Genomic DNA, 18,344 nt, shown 5'->3' with positions numbered 1-18,344 from the left:
ATTAGTTGCGTTTTGTTAGCGTTCACTTTTAAACCGTTTTTCTGAAACCAGACTGAAAGAGCCGCTAAATCCTGTTCTAGACTCTGAACTATCGCTGCTGCATCACGAGGGCTTCCCATCACCGCCAACTGTGTGTCGTCCGCATACTGTACCAGACACCTGTCATGATTAGCGCAGTCGGGAAGGTACAGAGACATGTCAGTCGCATATATGTTGAAAAGAAGCGGCCCGAGGGCCGATCCCTGATAGGTACCAATAGGATTCAGAATTGATCGCGAGAGCACACTGCGGCCGTTCTGCGAGCGGATCAGCACTTGCTGGTAATGATCAGATAGGTAGCTCAGATAGATACCAGTCGCTGCCCTCGTAACGGTGCACAGGCTCGTTTTTCCGCAAGGCCGAAGCTGGAGGCCGATATAGTGTGGACTGTGGTTCACCCGAAAACATACTCCAATTCCTCGGTTAGCCGGGCCAGGGCGTATGCAGAAAACCGATAGGTCGGCTTCTGTGCACCTGCTCATGACCCTTGGGTTGGCACTTGTACACCAAGAGTTATTCGGGGACCCACCTAGGCGGCGGAACGCCGAACGGGGGGGGGGGAGGAGCACCGAGGCATCGTGCCCCCCTTTGATTTTGGCATTTTAACACTGCCTTATGGGCGTTTCATGGAAAGAACGGGACCAAAAGTCGGCAGTGCCCCCTTTAATTGAAGGTGTTTCGCCGCCACTGCAGGGACCTATGTTTTTTATTGCCCGTTCAACGTTCTCTGTTCATCCAGCTTATCCACACAAGCATCCACAGCCCACGGGTCTTTTCCTTTGGGTGAGACTAAATGCTTACTTCGAAATCTAGCTGCGTTGCGGCATTGGCGGTTATGTGCGGCGTGTATGCCGCATGAACAATAAGCGGCGACCACTAAATTAAAGACTCAAGCGCTCCGACCTGTTTTCAATGGATAACACTGCATACCAAAAATGTCCATCGCTTTCGTCATAGGATATTTAGATTTAAATAACTAACTTATCTACACCATCGTTTTGAACCAAATTAATACTTTCAACTTGACCCTCGCCCGTATTGGTGTTTTTCCAGCCGCGAACGTATAAGGTATAACCCCTTGCCGTTTCGCTCCTGATCAAGCTAGAGCTTCGCGGAAAAAACGAGCGTATTGCCCGTGACGAGAGGAAGCCGATGATACCCAATTTTAAGGTCCTAGGTCATCGGTTGACCTTCCATGTCAGGTCAATGACCCAAAAGGCGGGAAAATCAGGACCTGTTAGAGCGTCGTAGTGTGGCTGCTATGGGGTTTTTCGGGGTGCTGATCACGAATATCATGCTAGTTTCGATCACAGATGATGTCTTCATTCATTTAGGCCAGGTCGGGTCAGGTCAGGTCAGGTCAACCAGTAGAGGTCCTGCCGGGTATTTGTAGTAGGTGTCAACCGCCTCTGACAGCCTTGTAACATGTTACGAAGGCACCAAAACTACTTTGTAAACGTTCATGTGGTTGCTAAATTCGAATTCAGCTCGAAAAACTGGCCTAGAAACATGTCAAACTCGAAAAAGTGAACCGAGGTCACCAAAGGTCAATGACCTGACCTGACCTTCAGGTGACCTTGACACCCACCCTAATGCATGGGGGCAAGATCATATCACATGTTTGAACGCTTGAAACCACGAAAAGACTGCAAACGCGCTGCTAATGCGAGCCGACATATACGCTGAATCGCGGTTCCGGCCAAACATGGTCTCGAAAAGTAGGTCACAGGTCAAAGGTTATTTGCGTCAGGGTCATGAAATTTTCAGGGTAGGTGTAAAATTGATCAACGCGAGGGTACTAAAAGTTACGTCGTGATCGGCCGCTTTTTACGCGAGTTATTTGCGAAAAACCGAGGGGAGTCCGTTCGACCCCCCCCCCCCCCCTAAAGGGCGAGGGTTAACTCACAGTCCGAACTCCGAACAAGTTCGGTCTTGTTCGTGAATTTGTCGGAGCATCACCTAAATCTAGTAGAGATGATGGAGGGAAACTAGGCTTTTAAGGAGGGAAGGGAGTCGGTGACGGTCAGGGGCACTACAAGCAGAGCAGTCATAAGCTGGTGACAGGGCTGACATACCATGTTTTGATAGCATGACTGAAACATACTTTTTGGGTAGCCAGGAAATCGCATGCGAGAGCCTATTGAAATTCTTACATCGGCCTTTATATGATGCACCAGTCGTATACAGGTGCGGGATTTGGCATACGATTTCCAGACAATCGAAAGACTGTTTGGAGCCAACGAAGGAAGGGATGAGTGAGTACTAAGTTGAAAGCATTAATTTGGTTCAAAATGATGATGCAGATAACTTAGTTATTTAAATCTAAATATCTTATGACGAGAGCGATTGGCATTTTTGGTATGCAGTGTCATTCATTGAAAACAGGTTGGAGCGTTTAAGTCTTTAATTTAGTGGTCGCCGCTTACTAATCATGCGGCATACACGCCGCACATAACCGCCAATGCCGCAACACAGCTTAGATTTCGAAGTAAGCATTTAGTCTCACCCTTTTCCTTTCCGCGTCCTCTAATTTGGCAGCAATTTGGCAGCACATAAATCTTTAATACTGGCGCAGATGAGTTGAATATGAAGGAAATGATTGTGTTCTATTATGGCTGTTTTATCCTACTTTTTCGCAATACTGCCTTGATCAACTAATAAGAATAATGGTTTCTGCATAAGTACGAACTAATTGCTCTTACAGAACATGCAAATTATATTTGTTTTTTTGCTCTTTTGATGCCTCGCCTTTTTTGGGACGACGGTGAAAACAGGGCGCCTGGGGCGAATTGATCAAGGTTCGTTAAATTTACACGTGATGTTTGGGATATAGAAGGCCCATAGAGCGGGAGAAGTTCCAAATGTCACGTGACTAATATGCCCTCCGGTGCCCTGTTTTCACCGGCGTCCCTTTTTTGCAAACGAGGCAATTTTGTCATTGCTATTTTTACTCCGGATTTGATTGAAAGTACGTGCTTATATTATTTTCTATCATTTCAGTTTTTTAGCTGTACCCTTGTCACCAAATGTTGGTGTGCTGTGCAGCAAAGACATCACTTTCAATTGTAATTGTTTGTCAACTTTGTCTCACTCTCAGCCACTTGATATGAATTAGAAGTCGTTTTAATGCTGTTTTATTTGCCAGTTGCATTGTAAGATTGTTCACTTCTTAAGAATTCATCCCCATTGTAATGATAAAAAATATACCAGTGGTATGTTTGGAGAGCATGGAATATTCACTGTCCCCGGGAATATTCCCCGTGCAGCGTTCACAGGCGTCTCTCTTAACGGCCAATCTCTGGGAATATTCTGCGCGCATGGCATATTTCACGGATTCCATGTGGAATGTGTCTCTGCGAGCGCATCACTTGCATGATACATCTGTTCTGCACAATTCAAAACTGAAACAGATATTCTGTGATTTTTTTCTGAATTTTCCTAGGAGATTATGTCAATGAATCTTAAATCCTGTGACGATTGTCCCTGAGCTGGCTATGATCCTTAAGTACCTAATAAGTTTGTATAAAATGCAATAAGATGGGGCAGACAGGTGAAAAGGCTGCTTTCTTGGAATCAACAGAATTGAATTGCAGGTTTTTAATTCATGTGTATGATTTACAATGATATTCAACTTTTGTACTGTCATCATGTACCTAGTCAAAAGTTCCAACTTCAGAAAGGTAAACAATTAAATGAAAGGATGATTTCAGGAGAAACAAAGCTGAGAAAGATTTCAGAAGAATGTGTTGACACTATCTGACAGCTAAATGACAGCTAAATTTAAACTAAATGACTCTTTTCTTGAAGCAATGAGGCTTTGGCTTCTGGTGATTCATCAGACTGAATTAACTAGCAGCTTTCTTGCTGCAATCATGGCAGCAAAAATGCTTCCTGCACTTTGTTCCAAATCAAGTACCAATTCAAGTGCAAATGTTGTATTCCAAAACTATAACCTATTATTACATAATACATATGCATTATCATTTACTATCAACTGTCTGATTGGCATTCCGACTGTCATTTAATTTGCCATATTTGATATGTGCTAATGACTCAAGACACATTGACTACCTTATTGCTGAATTGTATAATTGTCAACAATTATATTCTGTCTTCCTGAAATTCTATCACTTTCACTGAGTATTGCCTCCTATCACTTTCATTGAGTGTTGGCTCCTATTTCAGAATCACAGATAGCAGCTAATAAGCAATTTCACAGCACTGAGTTCATCTTGCGGCTGATTCTACCTGATGTAGATCCCATCACTCTCAGTCCCTAGCCATGCCGGTCTGGGGGCTCAGCGGCTCTGACGTGTTCTCGGAGCTGCGTGGGGTCGCAGTCGAGCTGTGCCTGCTGGCCGGTGACGCTCTGCTCTGCACCGGTCTGGCGGCCGCAGCGCGCAATGTGGGCGCCGCCGTGACGCGCGTGCGTGACGCCCCCGGCTTCGAGGCCGGCCCCAGTCTGGTGGAGCGTGTGACGGCCGCCGGGGGACGGATGGACTTTGTGGCCGTCCGCGGAGAGGTGCGTGCACTGGGCGAACCGATCCGCGCGCACGCCGACCCGTCGGTGCGCGGGGTGATGCAGCGGCTCTCACTGCGCGAGCACACCTGGGAGAACCACTCGGGCTTCTGGTCGGAGCGGCGGCGCACGGTGCGCGAGGCACTGAACACCGTGCCGTTCGCGCTGAGCGGTGCCGGTCTGGCGGTGGTCGTTCAGGACGCCGACTCGCTCTCGGCCGACCTGTTCACCGTCAAAGACGAGTTCGTGCCCACGGAGCTGTCGCTGGCGCAGAGTGTGTGGCAGTGGCTGCTGGGCTCGCGCCAGCAGGGTCTGCGAGATGTCGAGGAGATGCTGCTCGAGGGCACCCGTGTCACTGGCTACGGCGAGCTGACCCTGATGGAGCGCGGTTTGGAGCTGAGGCCGCCGTCCGGCGAGCTGCCCTTCATCCTGACCACGCGCTCCGAGACGGCCCTGCTGCGTGAGCTGGAGGCGCAGAGGAGCGTGGCCCGCGGCCTGCTGGCGGTGTTTGTGCTCGGCGGTCTGTGCGGCGCCGCCTGGACCGGCCGACGGCTCTGGCGCGGCCTCGAGGAGCGGCGCAGGCGCCGCCGGCTCGCTGACGAGTACGAGGCGATCCGCACCGAGCGGCGGCGTCGGGAGCGCGCCGGGGACACGGTGGAGGAGGCGCTGCAGTGCGTGGTGTGTCTGACCAATCCGCGCGAGGTGGTGGTGTCGCCGTGCCAGCACGTGTGTCTGTGTGTGGACTGCGAGGAGCAGCTGCAGCAGCGCTCTTGTCCCGTCTGCCGGCGGAAGGTGACCGGCGTGCTGCCCGTATACCTGGCGTGAATCAGAACTGGGTGTGTGAGCCGCACACAGTGCGGTGTATGGGTCTGATTTCTAGGCTTAATGTCTAGGTGTGGATCTTTTGTCTAGGCTTGCCTTTGTCCAGATATGATGTTTTTGGTTGTTTTGTAACAACTCTGAACTAACATTTTGAAAGCATTTTGTGGAGTTCCTATCACGTGACTCGCTAGTCATCAGAGCTAAATCTTGCTGAGGCTATCTCGTCATTAAATACTGGCTCAGAAATTCCACTTATCACAGCCTTGGCCGTACGGTTCGTTTGATATCAGATGATATATGTGCTGTAAGACAGCCCGTCTTCCTGTGAGAGATCCTGGTCTGGTGTGGGACTTTTTGAGTAGTCTTCCGTGGTAGGCAGCCCAGGAGCTTATAGCGTGACCTCACCTGACCTGCTGCTTTATCTAGCTGATAGCAGTCCTAGCGTACTGCTGGTACACACCGTAGTCGTGCGCTCGGTGGGTGAGATTCGTCGATGGTATGTTTCTGATGGATATTTCGAAGTGCCTTAGCTTAGTATTGGCTTGGATATCCGCACTGTGTTTGCTTGCTTGGAAAAGCTTTGGCTAGTAATACGTGCTGTGATTATATGGGCAATGTGTTACCGACAGTGTTGAGGAGAGAAGAGTGTTGATTCTTGTAGTTACTGTCAGGATGAATTGATATTATTGCGAGCCCGAATAAATGTGTAAGCTGTACGAGGCGTTCCGACATAATGACATGAAGCCTGGCCGTTGGAATCCATCGGTAACTGTTTAGAAGTGTTCAGGCGTCTCCTCGGCACCGAACACTGGCGAGTGGCGACTTAGAAAGTGAAATGGTCTTATGTTTTGCTGGTCAAGGGTCAGGTCAGTCACCCGCGGGGTCAGGATCAGGGTATAGGGCCTTACATCTTGAGCGAGAATTGCGATTGGACCTCCGCTGCAGATAATTAAAGTGGAGTAATTGATGACAGAGTATGATGAATGATGATTGTCATTGAAATATGCCACGATCAGGGTGAAACTGGGATGTACCTGGGCGACTATGCTGTTAACTCACGACAAAAACAATGTGAACAATTAATTTATTGGTTCTCTCGCATGCATGTCAAGATGACGAACCTACTGAATCTATACCTACGATGACGTTTCCACACAGTCCTGGCCTACCGATTGACGCACAAAAGACTCACGGCTATCATCACGTGTTCGCCTATCGGTGGCATAACACTACCCACACGAATACATGGCAGGCACAAGTGTATCAATCGGTTACAATGGAACCGGAAATAGAACAAAACAGGGAATGTCTCCTCCAGACAAACAACGCCACACTACAAGGGGATAAAAAAGTTTGATTTTAGGTGCGCGGGCTTGGAAAACATGTTGCAAAAACGTTGAACCAGTTCTGAGCCCACTGGACGCATCAAAGTCGAGAACAAAACTCGTTCTCGCGCTATCAAACCTCCAAACTTTTGATGTCACTGCAAGATGTTACAGTCCCGTCGAGGCACCAATACAGGGGTTCACGTTGACTATAGCGTCACCTACATATATATCCATACACACCACAGCGCCACCTGTGACACCCAGCCCTACGTTCCTCCAACACCACGCTCGTTTCCGAAGAATGACACGCGTCTCCCACCTCCGGTCAGACCGTGGTGACAGACCCGCTCCCACCGGACCCAGCGCAGCTGACTCCTCAACCCGACGGGTTCCTTCACAGCCCTCTATGGTCGTTCGTCGCACTGAAAACCTGGGCGCCGCTCAACCTCTTCCCACACGACGACAAAATCTAAAAACAACCACAGGGAAATTCGAAAACAACGGCAGTCGCTGGCCCGTCCGGCCGTCACACCGTCCGCTTCTTGGCGATATGATTCGCGCTCGCCACGGACGTGCGCCCTGGACACGAACCACCCACGCCTCGGCTGACGCCTCGCGCGGCAGACCGCCGAGCGACTTCAGCCCGAGCAGCGGCGCGGCGGCCGCGTCACCTAGGTCACGACTAGATTCAGCTGGCCTCCGCCGCACGTGCGACCGACCGTGACGGACGTCAGTGACGACTGCGTCACGGCATCGGCCGGGAGTGACGCCTCTTTCAGTCAGCCTCTCGCTCGTGACGAGTGACCAGGGCCCCTGGCTGCACCGAGGGCTAACCAGAGAGGCCTTCACCTCGCACACCCAAACACCTTCCTCAGCGGCATCACCAATCTCGGAGGAGGCCCGGGCCACGCCCCTACCCCTTCTCCCCGGGACCATTCAGAGCCGCTGGGAGCTCCGACACCTCTGTAGGTGGCGCCACGGGTCGTCCGAGCGAGGTCCGCTGAACGGTTGACATGACTGCCGGCCGAAAGTCACTAAAACAATGCCCTACTGCTCAGGGCGGACAAATACAGACCTCCTGTGAACAAACAGACGTTGATTAGTAACGTAAAAGCAGAGGAGCGAAAGGCTCTGGCTAATGCAAACTTAGAAGCTTGGCAACAGAACCGAATTAACAGAAAACGAGCAACCCGAAAACTAAATGTCATCAGCCATTAAGTGAAGGTTATCATACGTAAATAATCACAGCTCAGCCTGTCTAGTTCTTCCCCCTTTCCAACAATAAGCTCTCCTACACCCGGAACCTCTGCCGGCAGGGTATTGCACACACCGGCCGCTGCTGCAGCTCCGGAGCTCACCGGTCGGTGGTCGGCAGCACTGGCTCCACCGGACGGTCCCAGCTCAGTAGGTGGAGTACCGCGGCACACTCGGCGGCGGCGCACCGACTGAAACGAGGTGAGCGAGACACAGGTCACACCAAGAGGTCACGAGACAAAATACTGGGGTCACGAGTTCAGAGTGTATGGGCCACAGTAACGCGGTTGTGAGCCACGGATCACAGGTGGCTCCTGCATATACTGAAGCGTTGAGAAAGGCTTCTAGTCCTACTCCATGAATCACAAACCCCTCAGCTGTTGGATGGCTGAGCTGCTGAACTCACACGCAGCCTGCTGCAGGTACGTCTGCTGCTGCTGCTGCTGCTGTTGTTGCTGCTGGAGCAGCATCGCCTGCTGGTAGGCGGCCAGGCTGGGAGTGGGTGTGTAGTACGACACGGAGCCTTTGTCGCCCGACGGCCGTTTGTAGGTGACGCCCATCGGCGGGAACTGCTGTCAACGAGAGGGGAAGAATGTTATTAGAAGACACAGACTGGAGGACACGGATAGTTTTGAGTGGTTTCGAAAAGCAGCGGCAAAAGACAAAGTAATGGCAAAAGAAATATGAACTGCATTCGAAGATGAAGCGCTCTAAAAATATTTAAGCTGAATCCTTGGCACCTGGGTCGTGTCCAATGTATTATCTTACCGGAGTACTTACATAGTACATTGAAGAATCGTAGACTGGTTCTCCCTGGAAAGAGCAAATTAGTCGTCAAAACTCCGTGAATCCATGGCCAAACACTGGCATCTATGACTGTTGGTTCCATCTATGACTTGAAACCTCCCTGACCTATTGCTGACCTCCGTGACCCCATACTGACCCCGTGACCCGATAATGACCCTTGACACGGTGCTGACCTCTGTGACCCGTTACTGACCTCTGTGACCCGTTACTGACCTCTGTGACCCGAAACTGACCTCCGTGACCCGATACAGACCCCGAGACTCGATACAGACCCCGAGACTCGATACTGACTCTGTAACTACTGACCTTCTGACTCGATACTGACCTCTGTGACCCGACACTGACCTCCGTGATCCAGAACTGACCTCCGTGACCAAGTACTGACTTCCGTGACCCAACACTGACCTTCATGACCCAGTACTGACCTCCAGCCGGTCGGTGGGCAGTTTCTGCTGCATCTGTTGCATCGGCAATGACGCCACCATGGCGGTATCGCCGACAGGAGGGCTCGCTGCTAGCGTATAGTACTGGCTCAGGCCGGCGTACATTTGACCGGCAGGTGACGCCATCTGTTGAGGAAGTAACAACTTCAGTTAGCTGCAGCTAACGCCAGGGCCGACCGCAAACAGTGAAGGGTAATTGCGAGGGCATATCTTTATGTTGAGGGTTATCAGAGCGAGGCGCTTTTATTGCAGTCGTTATCAGGTGAGTGTGGATTAAGTCCGTTAAAAATAAAATACGTGTCGCGCAATCAAGGCCTATTGCGGACGGACACAAAATAGCAGGGTGCAGGGGTCCGGCCATCGTGCCAAGGCCTGGACGCTGGTAGGCACGTTAGCAGCGATGAGCGGGCACCACACGGGCATTCGCCATTCAGAGCTCAGTGCGAAGCCCTGATGGCCAAATAATGAATGCAAGTCACGTACGTTTAGGTGCACGTGAACAGCACTTAAGTCATTTATTGCCTTCTCACCGCGGTCACACGATAAAGCCACGCTTGGCTCATATGTTTCAGTATATTGCTCCTAAAACGTACGTTTATTATGCTATGGGCATTTTTTGTCTTCACAGGCAGGGCAGCCTTCCTTATTTTCGTATGTAGAAATGTAGACGTGCAGGAAAAAGGGAAGCGAAGAGATAGCAGCACTCACACGCAATTTCTCTTCCTGTTTAACTTCTATTGAATTTATGTGCTATTGAGTGATAAAGAACCGTTTCTTTCGGAATCGGCACACAACCCTTTTTTATGTTCATGTGAAATGAATAAACGGTGACATGCTGACGCCATGTATGTATATTGTAATGAGATTGTTGACGTCAATTAACTATCATGTCTAGTTGCACTCTCAATTTATCGAGCGATAATACCCTAGCAAGGGAAGGAATCAATTCGTCCTATCAACCCGCTTAGGCCCTCATTACCATACACAGCGACCCCTGTGTCTTCCCATTGACCGGACACTATCTCTGGTGGGGCAAATGGCGCGATGCACGAACCCCGACGCATTTAAAATGCACCGTCACCAAAACACAGGGCATGCATTAGGGCAGCTCGCACAGTAAGCCGCCTTTCGTGGTATAGAGGGCTCGGCAAAGCTGGTTAAGTTCTGAACAAATGAATGACGTGTCCGGTGCCGAGTCGACCGTTGTTAGTTCGGCCGTTGCTAGGATACGAGCCCGGGGTGCATTATTCAGTGAAACATGTGAATTGCATGATACCAGGGCCGATTCAACTGTGTCTAGTGCCAACACGAGCGGAGTGGGAGCTGACGAAACACTGGCAGTTCGACCTCCCCCTAAACCGGTGCACAGAGATGAGAGAGGCGCTAATTTTGGACCTACGATAAGAAGCTCCAGCGCAGGGCTGACGACTGATCTAATCTAGAAGACTAGACTGAACTTGATATTTTGTGACTCATGTAATGACTTTTTAAACTACAGCATATGCGGATTACTCCCAAAGGATTGAAATGACAGACTATATTTATTGCTTAGCCCGCGCCCCGTTGGGCTCTGCCGAGCAACGCGCCCTGTTGGGGGGGGGGGGCAATTTGGCCCCCCCTAAGATCTCGAGAACCACGCAACCTAGCGACAAGCGGCAAACGGTGTTGGATAGCCCTATCAGGGAACTACCTTGTGACCCAATTTTATTGACCTAGGTCAAACCGATGACGTCACAGGTCAGGTCAAAGGTCGAATTTTCACCGTTTACAGGCATTTCAAGAAATGCGTTGTAAAATCGAGTAAAATGCACTTCATTGAAAATCATCGATGGGGAAATGTTCTTCAAACACTTATTTTGCTATTTGAGGTCACTGATACCAGGTCAGGTCACAGAAGTCAGGTCACTGGGGGGTCACAATATGAAAGTGTCGTGTGATACATGTTTTATGGTCCATTTTACATGGCAAATGCGATTATGTGGGTCAGACAGCCTTTGGGGCCAGCTTAGGTCACGTTTTGGTCAAGGTCAGGTCAAGGTCAGGTCAAGGTCAGGTCAAGGTCAGGTCAAATAAGGTCAAATTTCAAAGTTGATATTTTTGCATAAAATGGGTACCGATTCGATGCAACTCGTCACGGGGAGTTCAATGGTGGTCTTTGTTTTGCCCTACGTGGTCCAAAACTGGTGGATCGCTAAAAATTGAGTTCAAAAATTTGACGTCATCATTTTTGAACAGTTTTTTTCGCTATAACTTGGCCAAAAAACGAGATATCGATCTGAAATTTGGTATGTAGGTATAAGAAGAGCGCAAGGACTATCACAATTCCGTTTTTTTTCGAAATTCGGAATATTTTTGGATTTTTTTTTAGTTTTTTCTTAAAAAATCATTTTTTTTGAATTTTTGGGGGTCAAAAAACCAAAATTTTGAAAATCCGAGATAGCAGTTTTGTAGCGCCGCTTTTTGTTTACCAGACCATATATAGAACTTTGAAATTGCTTGGTAACTGTAGATTTGGTGAGCGTTTCAAGATTGCATGTTTTTTGCTCATTTTTGCTCGAACATGACCTCAGTTTGACCTCAATAACTCCTGACCTAAGGTGACCTAAGACTTGGAATTTAGTGTGAAGGTGTCAAATTGATGCCCGGGAAGGAACTGAAAATTTGGCGGCGCTTTTCTTGCTATTCATGAAAAACCACAGGGGGGGGGGGCAAATTGCCCCCCCCCCTAACGGGGCGAAGGTTAGTGCTTAGTTGTATAGCCGAATGGCCGATTGGTGTGACCTGCAATTTTAGCTCTTCTTGAAATAATCTTCTTATATAGACATAACTTCCACGGTATACTATTTCCTTTCCGGAGGACGAGACTTTCCATGAGGCATGAACAATTAACACACGCTACCATTTGTGAGTGCCTCCTTAGGGACTGTTGACGTTCATTTCACGGCATTTATCTCATGATCTGATGACTGATTTAAATATTATGTCCCCCATTTCAGGTTGTTCAAAATTAAATTATACACCGCTCGAAAATAAAGCCCAGATAAGCCATTTAAATACATCCGCTTGAATGCCAAACAACAAAAGGAACATAGATGGCACGACAAGCCCGGTTTCTACGTAAGAAAAATGTCAAAAGCGAGCCAAACAATGTAATATAGATGCTACAGTCACGCAATGAATTCCAAGACATCCAGAAACCACCTAAGTGCTTTAAAGTGTCGTTTCTCGGCACATAATGAGGCAACGTTTGCCCAAGGGAAGCCAACGGCCGTCTGATTCCTGGCTCTGGAAACCGCATAAAGCAGGCACCGACCGGGTCACCGTCGCACCACACGATACCCTTACATTCAACTTTAATTCCATTACCCCACACCCCGCCTGCGAGACTTCCATGGCCGACACACGCGCTGTAAACCACCCGCCAGCCCATTCCGATCGCGCTATAGCTGCTACGTGACGCCGGCCGGCAGGCGGCGGGGCGTGGCGAGTTTCCGCCACCCGCCGCCAGCGGCGCCACCGTCACAGGGTGGCGGGACCTGTACGTACCGGTGCTGTAGCATGGAGGGCCAGGCCGCCCGCGGCCAGCTGCTGCATGAGCGCGTTCTTGAACGCCAGGTTGTTCTTGCCGTTGATGAGCAGCTGCTCTTTGAGGTGCTGTGGCGGGTGGAAGTACTTGCAAGGCGGCTTCTCCCGGTTACATCGGCCCTGAGGAGCACAGACAAGGCCGAGGTCAGCTATGGGAACACTCAGGAGCCATTCGGCAGCTTACTGGGGTGATCGTCAGTGCGGAGCCCAGAAAACTGCCCGCGATGAGCTCACCAGCAGACCCTCGTCTCTCAGTTTCGAGCATCGTCCCTGTCAGCCTGTCTGGCCCGAGTGACACTACGTCACAAGCAGTTGGCCGAGTGGCAGACCATGTTCCTCGCACACGTATCGAGTGATCCCAGCGCCGAAACGTCACCACGCTTTCCTCCTTTGGGCGGCTGGAAGCGTGCGGGGGCGGCTTATCGATGTAAAAAATATTCAGCAGCTAGTTTCCTGCGAGAGTTCGCGGAAATCGCCCTATCTGCCAACCCAGGCGGCTGGCCAGTGCACTGAGAACGTATATAAGGAGTGTCAGGGATAAACTTTACTTCGGTGGTATTAATTTGGACTTCTGTGCACACCCGTGCGGATGTATTCGCTCCAGTCTCGTTTACTGCTTTTCCAAGTCGGTACTGTTGCGCTGGTATAAATCTGCATGCTGGGCCTGTGAAGTGCCCTAAGATAGGTGGCTGAAATGAGGCCTCCGCTGCTCTTCCGACAGGGAAGCGGTTGTACAGACCCGACAGACGGTCAAGGAGGTATAGAAAGGGTGGATGAAGAGGATTAACCGAGTAGAAAGAATCCGCCGATAAGGAGAAACGAAACATTTGCTGTGTAAGGGAACGAGTAAACGACCTGTATTGTGTAATAATGTGTATACTTTGCTAATTGGTGTCCATTTTAATCAATATTAGCGATACCATTGTTCGTCACAAACCATTAAGATAAAAAAGACATGCCATACAGGCTACTGCTACCACTTCCCAACTGAAGAAGAAGTGTCAAAGGATAAAAGACACTCATTGCATGGCCATGGTCCCTCATTTTGGCATGCTGTTATTCCGCCATGGATATTGTGTGATCCCATCAAGAGGATGTAGGGAGCTGCACGGCATAAATACTGTTGCTAATGTCCGCAACAGATGTTGACTGAGTAAATGCAAGAAACAATACTGAACAAATATAGCTGCCAAGTCCCGGTAAGATTGGCGAATGAGAAAAGAATGAATAATGCGAGGACAATGCTTTGGATCGTTAACAGAAATAGATAATAAGAATATGTTATATGCGGTGCAAAATATGGAATAAATGTTGATAAAATAGAACTATAGCAGGAACCTCTTATCATCGGCGGATCGGTTTCAAAATAAGCGAAAAACGTTTACATATTCGTAATCAATAAGGACTGAGGAGCGCAAAAAACGGAGCTGCGGAACACATCGTCACTGCACTAAGACGCATTACACTGCAGGATCTTGAACTTCGTCAAAAGTGATGGAGCTACTTGCATGATCCCAAACTAATCCAGTTCGAAGGACTATCATGACATTTTACAAGACGCCACACGAGTTGTCAGAAGGCATGAAACCACCAAACGAGTACGAAGTCAATAACACGCGATCATCCGCATGGTGGAAATTTTCATGCATGCAAATTATGTTAGCTGTATTATGATACAGGCCACTACAATGGCCAGCTGTGGGAATTCTGCGGCTGTTCTAGCACCTCAAACCGTCCCGCTGTATGTGCTAGAGCGCAGTTTGGGGCATGATCCATCCTCTTTCCTACGGCGGCCGCCGCCGCTGCTGTGCCGACCAAGGCCAACAAGGTTTGCAGAACGACCCGCGCCGCGCAGGAAACCTTCGCAGGGGCCCGGCCCGCGGCGGTGCAGCCCCCCCCCCCCCCCTCCACACTGGTGGTGCAGAGGGGAGGTGGGGTACACACCACACAAGATAGAGAGTGCGGGGGTTTGTATATCAACATCGCTCCTATCGCAAGAGTCGCGTTAGGAAAATACAGGCACGTGAGCACGGGCAAAGGCGTTTGTTCATAACTTCACTCCATTAGAACTTCACACCATATTATATAAAGGTAAACGTAATCTATGTAAGCTGGGGTGCAGAGCTAGACGTAAGTACTAAGTAAGGTTCTAAAACAGACAACAACAAAAAGCCACACAGAAACGACGAACCTCGACTATTGTCAATGCTATTTCTATGCAACCACCACCACTGTCCATTATCCGTTGATCATAAAGCTCTTACAAGTCACAACCAGTCTGCTAGTGTCTCGAGACTCAAACTTATCTCATCAAAAATATCGATACAAATATAACGTGCCGTTTCACGGGCGAAATAAACTCGTTCGCTGTTTCAAGCTATGCGGTGCAGTATATCTTCAGGCGCCACCACTAGTGCCATCTAGGGGGGAGGAATATTAAACAGCCGCAGCCAAAGCGCCACCCACAGCGATTCGGTACGATCCATCCAGTTATTTGTAATTTGTTATCTACATATAACATAAAGTTCTCGTATTAGATGTCCATGTTCATTTCGATTTTTGCTATATCGCCCGAAAGTCCCAGTCCCAGTATTGCCACCACGTTTACGTGATAACGAAAAACGTAGGTACTAGGTAGGTACAGTCGACATGCGATACCTTGAGCAATATAAGCGCGCTCCTGTTTATAGTCCATATCGCCCAGTAGCAGCGGTATAAATGACATGCAAATTTAATTGAAATATTTATCACGTACCCATTTTAAATATAAAAGTAATATGCGAAACTATGCAGAGGTCGCCAACCTTTCATCCGCAAAACAAAACTGGGACAGCATTCTTCAGCCACGAAAAATCGTCACTGGTTCTCACCGTAGAAAACACAAGTTCCGCATACATATGACTTTAGTGGTTTAGTGCACAGCGGAATGAGACGGCCGATGTCGCTAAACTGGAGCAACCAGTTACTTTTCTTCGAGCACGTGAATCGCCCGTCGGTGTGCTGCATGACTGAGACACTTAGCACGCCTGCCCGAACCCACAATCGGCATCTATCTTTACGTTCCGTAAAGCGCTATAAGCGCAGCGACAACTTAAGAATTACATGCACCGCTAGTGAAACAAACAAGTCCCTTAGCATAGCGTTTGTGACTCCTCACATACCTACTTAGGTATATGCATAGCGCACGCAATGTACACTAGTGGTGTCACGCTAAAATTACTAACCAAAAAGTGAAAACTAAATCAGCAGAAGAACCACTAACTGAAACTGGGATGGTATTAATATCTTAAATGTGGTCTGTGGCATTTGTTTAATGCCAAATGTCATGGCGACCATCTGTTTCTCTGTTTAATCAATGTATATCGCGCATTAATTTCGCTCGGCGACAGACAGCTGAGTCGGACAGCTCCCGGAAAGCAGTCGTATTTTTGCCGTGCCGGTTGTCCTCCGGCCCGGTGCAGCCGTTTTGTAGCTGCATTCCACGGGCACTGTTTGAGTTCCCGAGAGCTACCGGTGGTAAAATAAACACTGGCCAGAAGGAAGCGTCGCCGTGCCAGCCACCAAATGCACACGCCATCAACATGCTCGCCGTTAGTGCATGGCGGAAAGGTGAACCGCAAATCATCTGCTGTAGAACAAGACATTGCGACACGCACCTGAGCTGTGGTTAACCAGGAATAACGTTTCTCGAAAATTGGGATGGGCGAGACAAAATATAGATAAAATTAATTTAATGACAAAAAAGATAAATGTGTATTTTTAACAATTAATCAACATCATTACCGATGCGTCAGATGGACAGGGCATTTCCCTGAATACCAGATATTATTCAGTGCACTCGCAAGCCTTTCAGTCAACATCTGTCACCAGACATGCATGATGATGCACCAGCAAATCCCCTTGCTTCGATACTTCGATACTTCGATCTGTTTTGAACAAATGAACATTGAACACTGCTCTTCGGAGATTCAGTCATATCAGCCCGCATTTCAAAGCTGAATGTTGCCGGAAAGCTTCAGGTCGGCATCCCCCAGCCCGCCCCCCCCCTCCCCAACTGGGCCTATAGGGTATCCGGTAGCGCCGGCTCGTGTGTGCTCTGACACCGTGCTCCGCTACCCCCCCCCCCCCCCACCTCGGGACGAGACAGGGGGTAAAGGACGACCCGCAGGGTCAATGCTGTGCTAGACACTCCAGCCCAGTGCCGGCACACATCCATTGTCGGTCGTCTGGCACGTCTGGAAATCCAGCTGACGTTCGACTAATCTACGAGCGTCGGAAGAGGAACAGACCCAACCAAAGACCACTGACCGCAGGCCAGGCCCAGGAGAGTCCAACCACGACCGTGCAGAGTGCAGAGTGCAGCTGGGAAGCGAGGGGCCGGGGAGGGGGCAGAGAGGCTCGCTTCGTCTCACTTCCTGGGCACGTGCACGCCTTATCATCCATGCCAGGAGTGCAGAGTTGGCGTCTGTTTGGCGTCAGTTCATGCAGCTGCTCTGCATTGACGGCAGATCGAGCCGTTGCCAGAGCTCTGATACCCGCCGTTACCTGTGCCAGCGCTGGCCGAGACTGAGAGAGCGGTCGATCACAGCCCACCGGCGGAAATTCGGCCCAGGCACGCGTCGCCGACATCTGAGAGTGGTGACATCACGAGCCGCTCGGACCGGCCGCTCGGCTGGCGGCCGCGGCTGCAGGACCGGCCGCCGGCCGTCCACTCCGATACGGCCACATACCGCGCGGATTTTTAGTCAAACGCCAGGAGGAAACTCGAAAAGCCGCGAGACCGGTTCCGCCGACCCACTCTCTGCGAGCAATCCACGCGAATACGGCCACCTGTGCGTTCGGTAACTTCCCAGCACAAAATAAGCACCGATTTACACGCCCGCCACTCTACCATCTCGACAAAAAACACACACGATCTCCGACCGTACAATAACCGAGCACACGCCATCAGTATCGCTGGTCCACGTGCCTGATCGACAGGTCACGAGCCGCCAGGTGTTCCGTGGCATGATGAATCCGGCCCGGGGCGACGGCCGCGGCGGCACCGGCACGGCGGCACAGACGGCCGGCGGCCACGGCCACGGCCGAGACGATTGCGCAGGACGACAGAGCGTGATTCGACACAACCGAGACGACGCCCCGGGCTGTGAGCACTGCAGCGAGGGTCGCAACGAGTCGTCACGGTCACTGAGGGCGCCTTCGGCAGAGGAAGTGACTTGCCACACCGCGCTGCAGCGTCCTTCAGGCAGCGGGACGGCACGGGCGGGCCCAAACAGTCACGCGTTTGTTCTAGCGGATGTCACAATGGAAACTGTGACTTGCTCAGTCTGGTTTGTTTCGAATTAAATCTGCTATCCGGCTCAACTTTGATGCGCCGTTCCGTTGAGGGTAAAACTTCAGTTCAGTACTGTCGGAGGTCCAAAAACGGTTCGGTGCTAAAACTTTTATGCAGTTTGTCGACTTGCGTCTCGGCTGTCAACTTCCCATAACCGGAGAACATCTCTTCGTGCAGTGCTATAGCTATAATGCATAGAGAGCTACTTTTAT

The 18,344-nt window shown here is 50.0% G+C and overlaps 2 protein-coding genes across 7 annotated transcripts in view; one reads left to right on the top strand and one right to left on the bottom strand.

Annotated features, from left to right (window-relative positions):
- The first annotated feature begins 2,688 nt into the window (after window positions 1-2,688).
- LOC122384837 (mitochondrial E3 ubiquitin protein ligase 1-like) lies at window positions 2,689-10,052 on the top strand. Of its 3 annotated transcripts, none has more exons than XR_006257106.1 (3): window positions 2,689-2,837; window positions 8,025-8,163; window positions 8,385-10,052. XR_006257106.1 is itself a non-coding variant. In XM_043372609.1 (2 exons), the coding sequence occupies exon 2, from the start codon at window positions 4,322-4,324 to the stop codon at window positions 5,381-5,383; it is 1,062 nt and encodes a 353-aa protein (XP_043228544.1). In that variant the 5' UTR covers window positions 2,837-3,007; window positions 4,225-4,321; the 3' UTR covers window positions 5,384-6,467. The 3 variants fall into 3 exon arrangements, 1 of the variants encoding a protein (XP_043228544.1); XR_006257105.1 differs by lacking the exon at window positions 2,689-2,837 and adding an exon at window positions 2,896-3,007; XM_043372609.1 differs by lacking the exons at window positions 8,025-8,163; window positions 8,385-10,052 and adding an exon at window positions 4,225-6,467 and having other exon boundaries at window positions 2,837-3,007.
- The window catches only part of LOC122384838 (protein muscleblind-like), a 32,694-nt gene continuing 20,802 nt past the window's right edge, over window positions 6,453-18,344 (bottom strand). The window contains exons 2-7 of one of the 4 annotated variants that reach the window (XR_006257107.1): window positions 12,759-12,917; window positions 9,195-9,338; window positions 8,743-8,775; window positions 8,369-8,534; window positions 8,039-8,153; window positions 6,453-7,786 (exon numbers count right to left, since the gene is read on the bottom strand). Coding sequence is in view for 2 of the 4 variants with exons in the window: in XM_043372610.1 (XP_043228545.1) it covers window positions 8,110-8,153; window positions 8,369-8,534; window positions 8,743-8,775; window positions 9,195-9,338; window positions 12,759-12,917 (546 nt within the window). In the remaining 2 variants the exon portion in view is untranslated. The remainder of the gene's footprint in view (window positions 7,787-8,038; window positions 8,154-8,368; window positions 8,535-8,742; window positions 8,776-9,194; window positions 9,339-12,758; window positions 12,918-18,344) is intronic. The other 3 variants (XR_006257108.1, XM_043372610.1, XM_043372611.1) reach the window with 3 other exon arrangements.

This window comes from Amphibalanus amphitrite, unplaced genomic scaffold (assembly GCF_019059575.1).
Source record: "Amphibalanus amphitrite isolate SeventyFive unplaced genomic scaffold, NRLGWU_Aamphi_draft 000200F_arrow, whole genome shotgun sequence".
Classification (NCBI taxonomy): domain Eukaryota; kingdom Metazoa; phylum Arthropoda; class Thecostraca; order Balanomorpha; family Balanidae; genus Amphibalanus; species Amphibalanus amphitrite.
The sequence above is the reverse complement of the archived record's forward strand: the minus strand, read 5'-3'. Positions and strand labels throughout refer to the sequence as shown.

Bases quoted from the DNA above. Each gene is read 5' to 3' on its own strand.
- LOC122384837 (XM_043372609.1), top strand. From the start codon at position 4,322: ATGCCGGTCTGGGGGCTCAGCGGCTCTGACGTGTTCTCGGAGCTGCGT.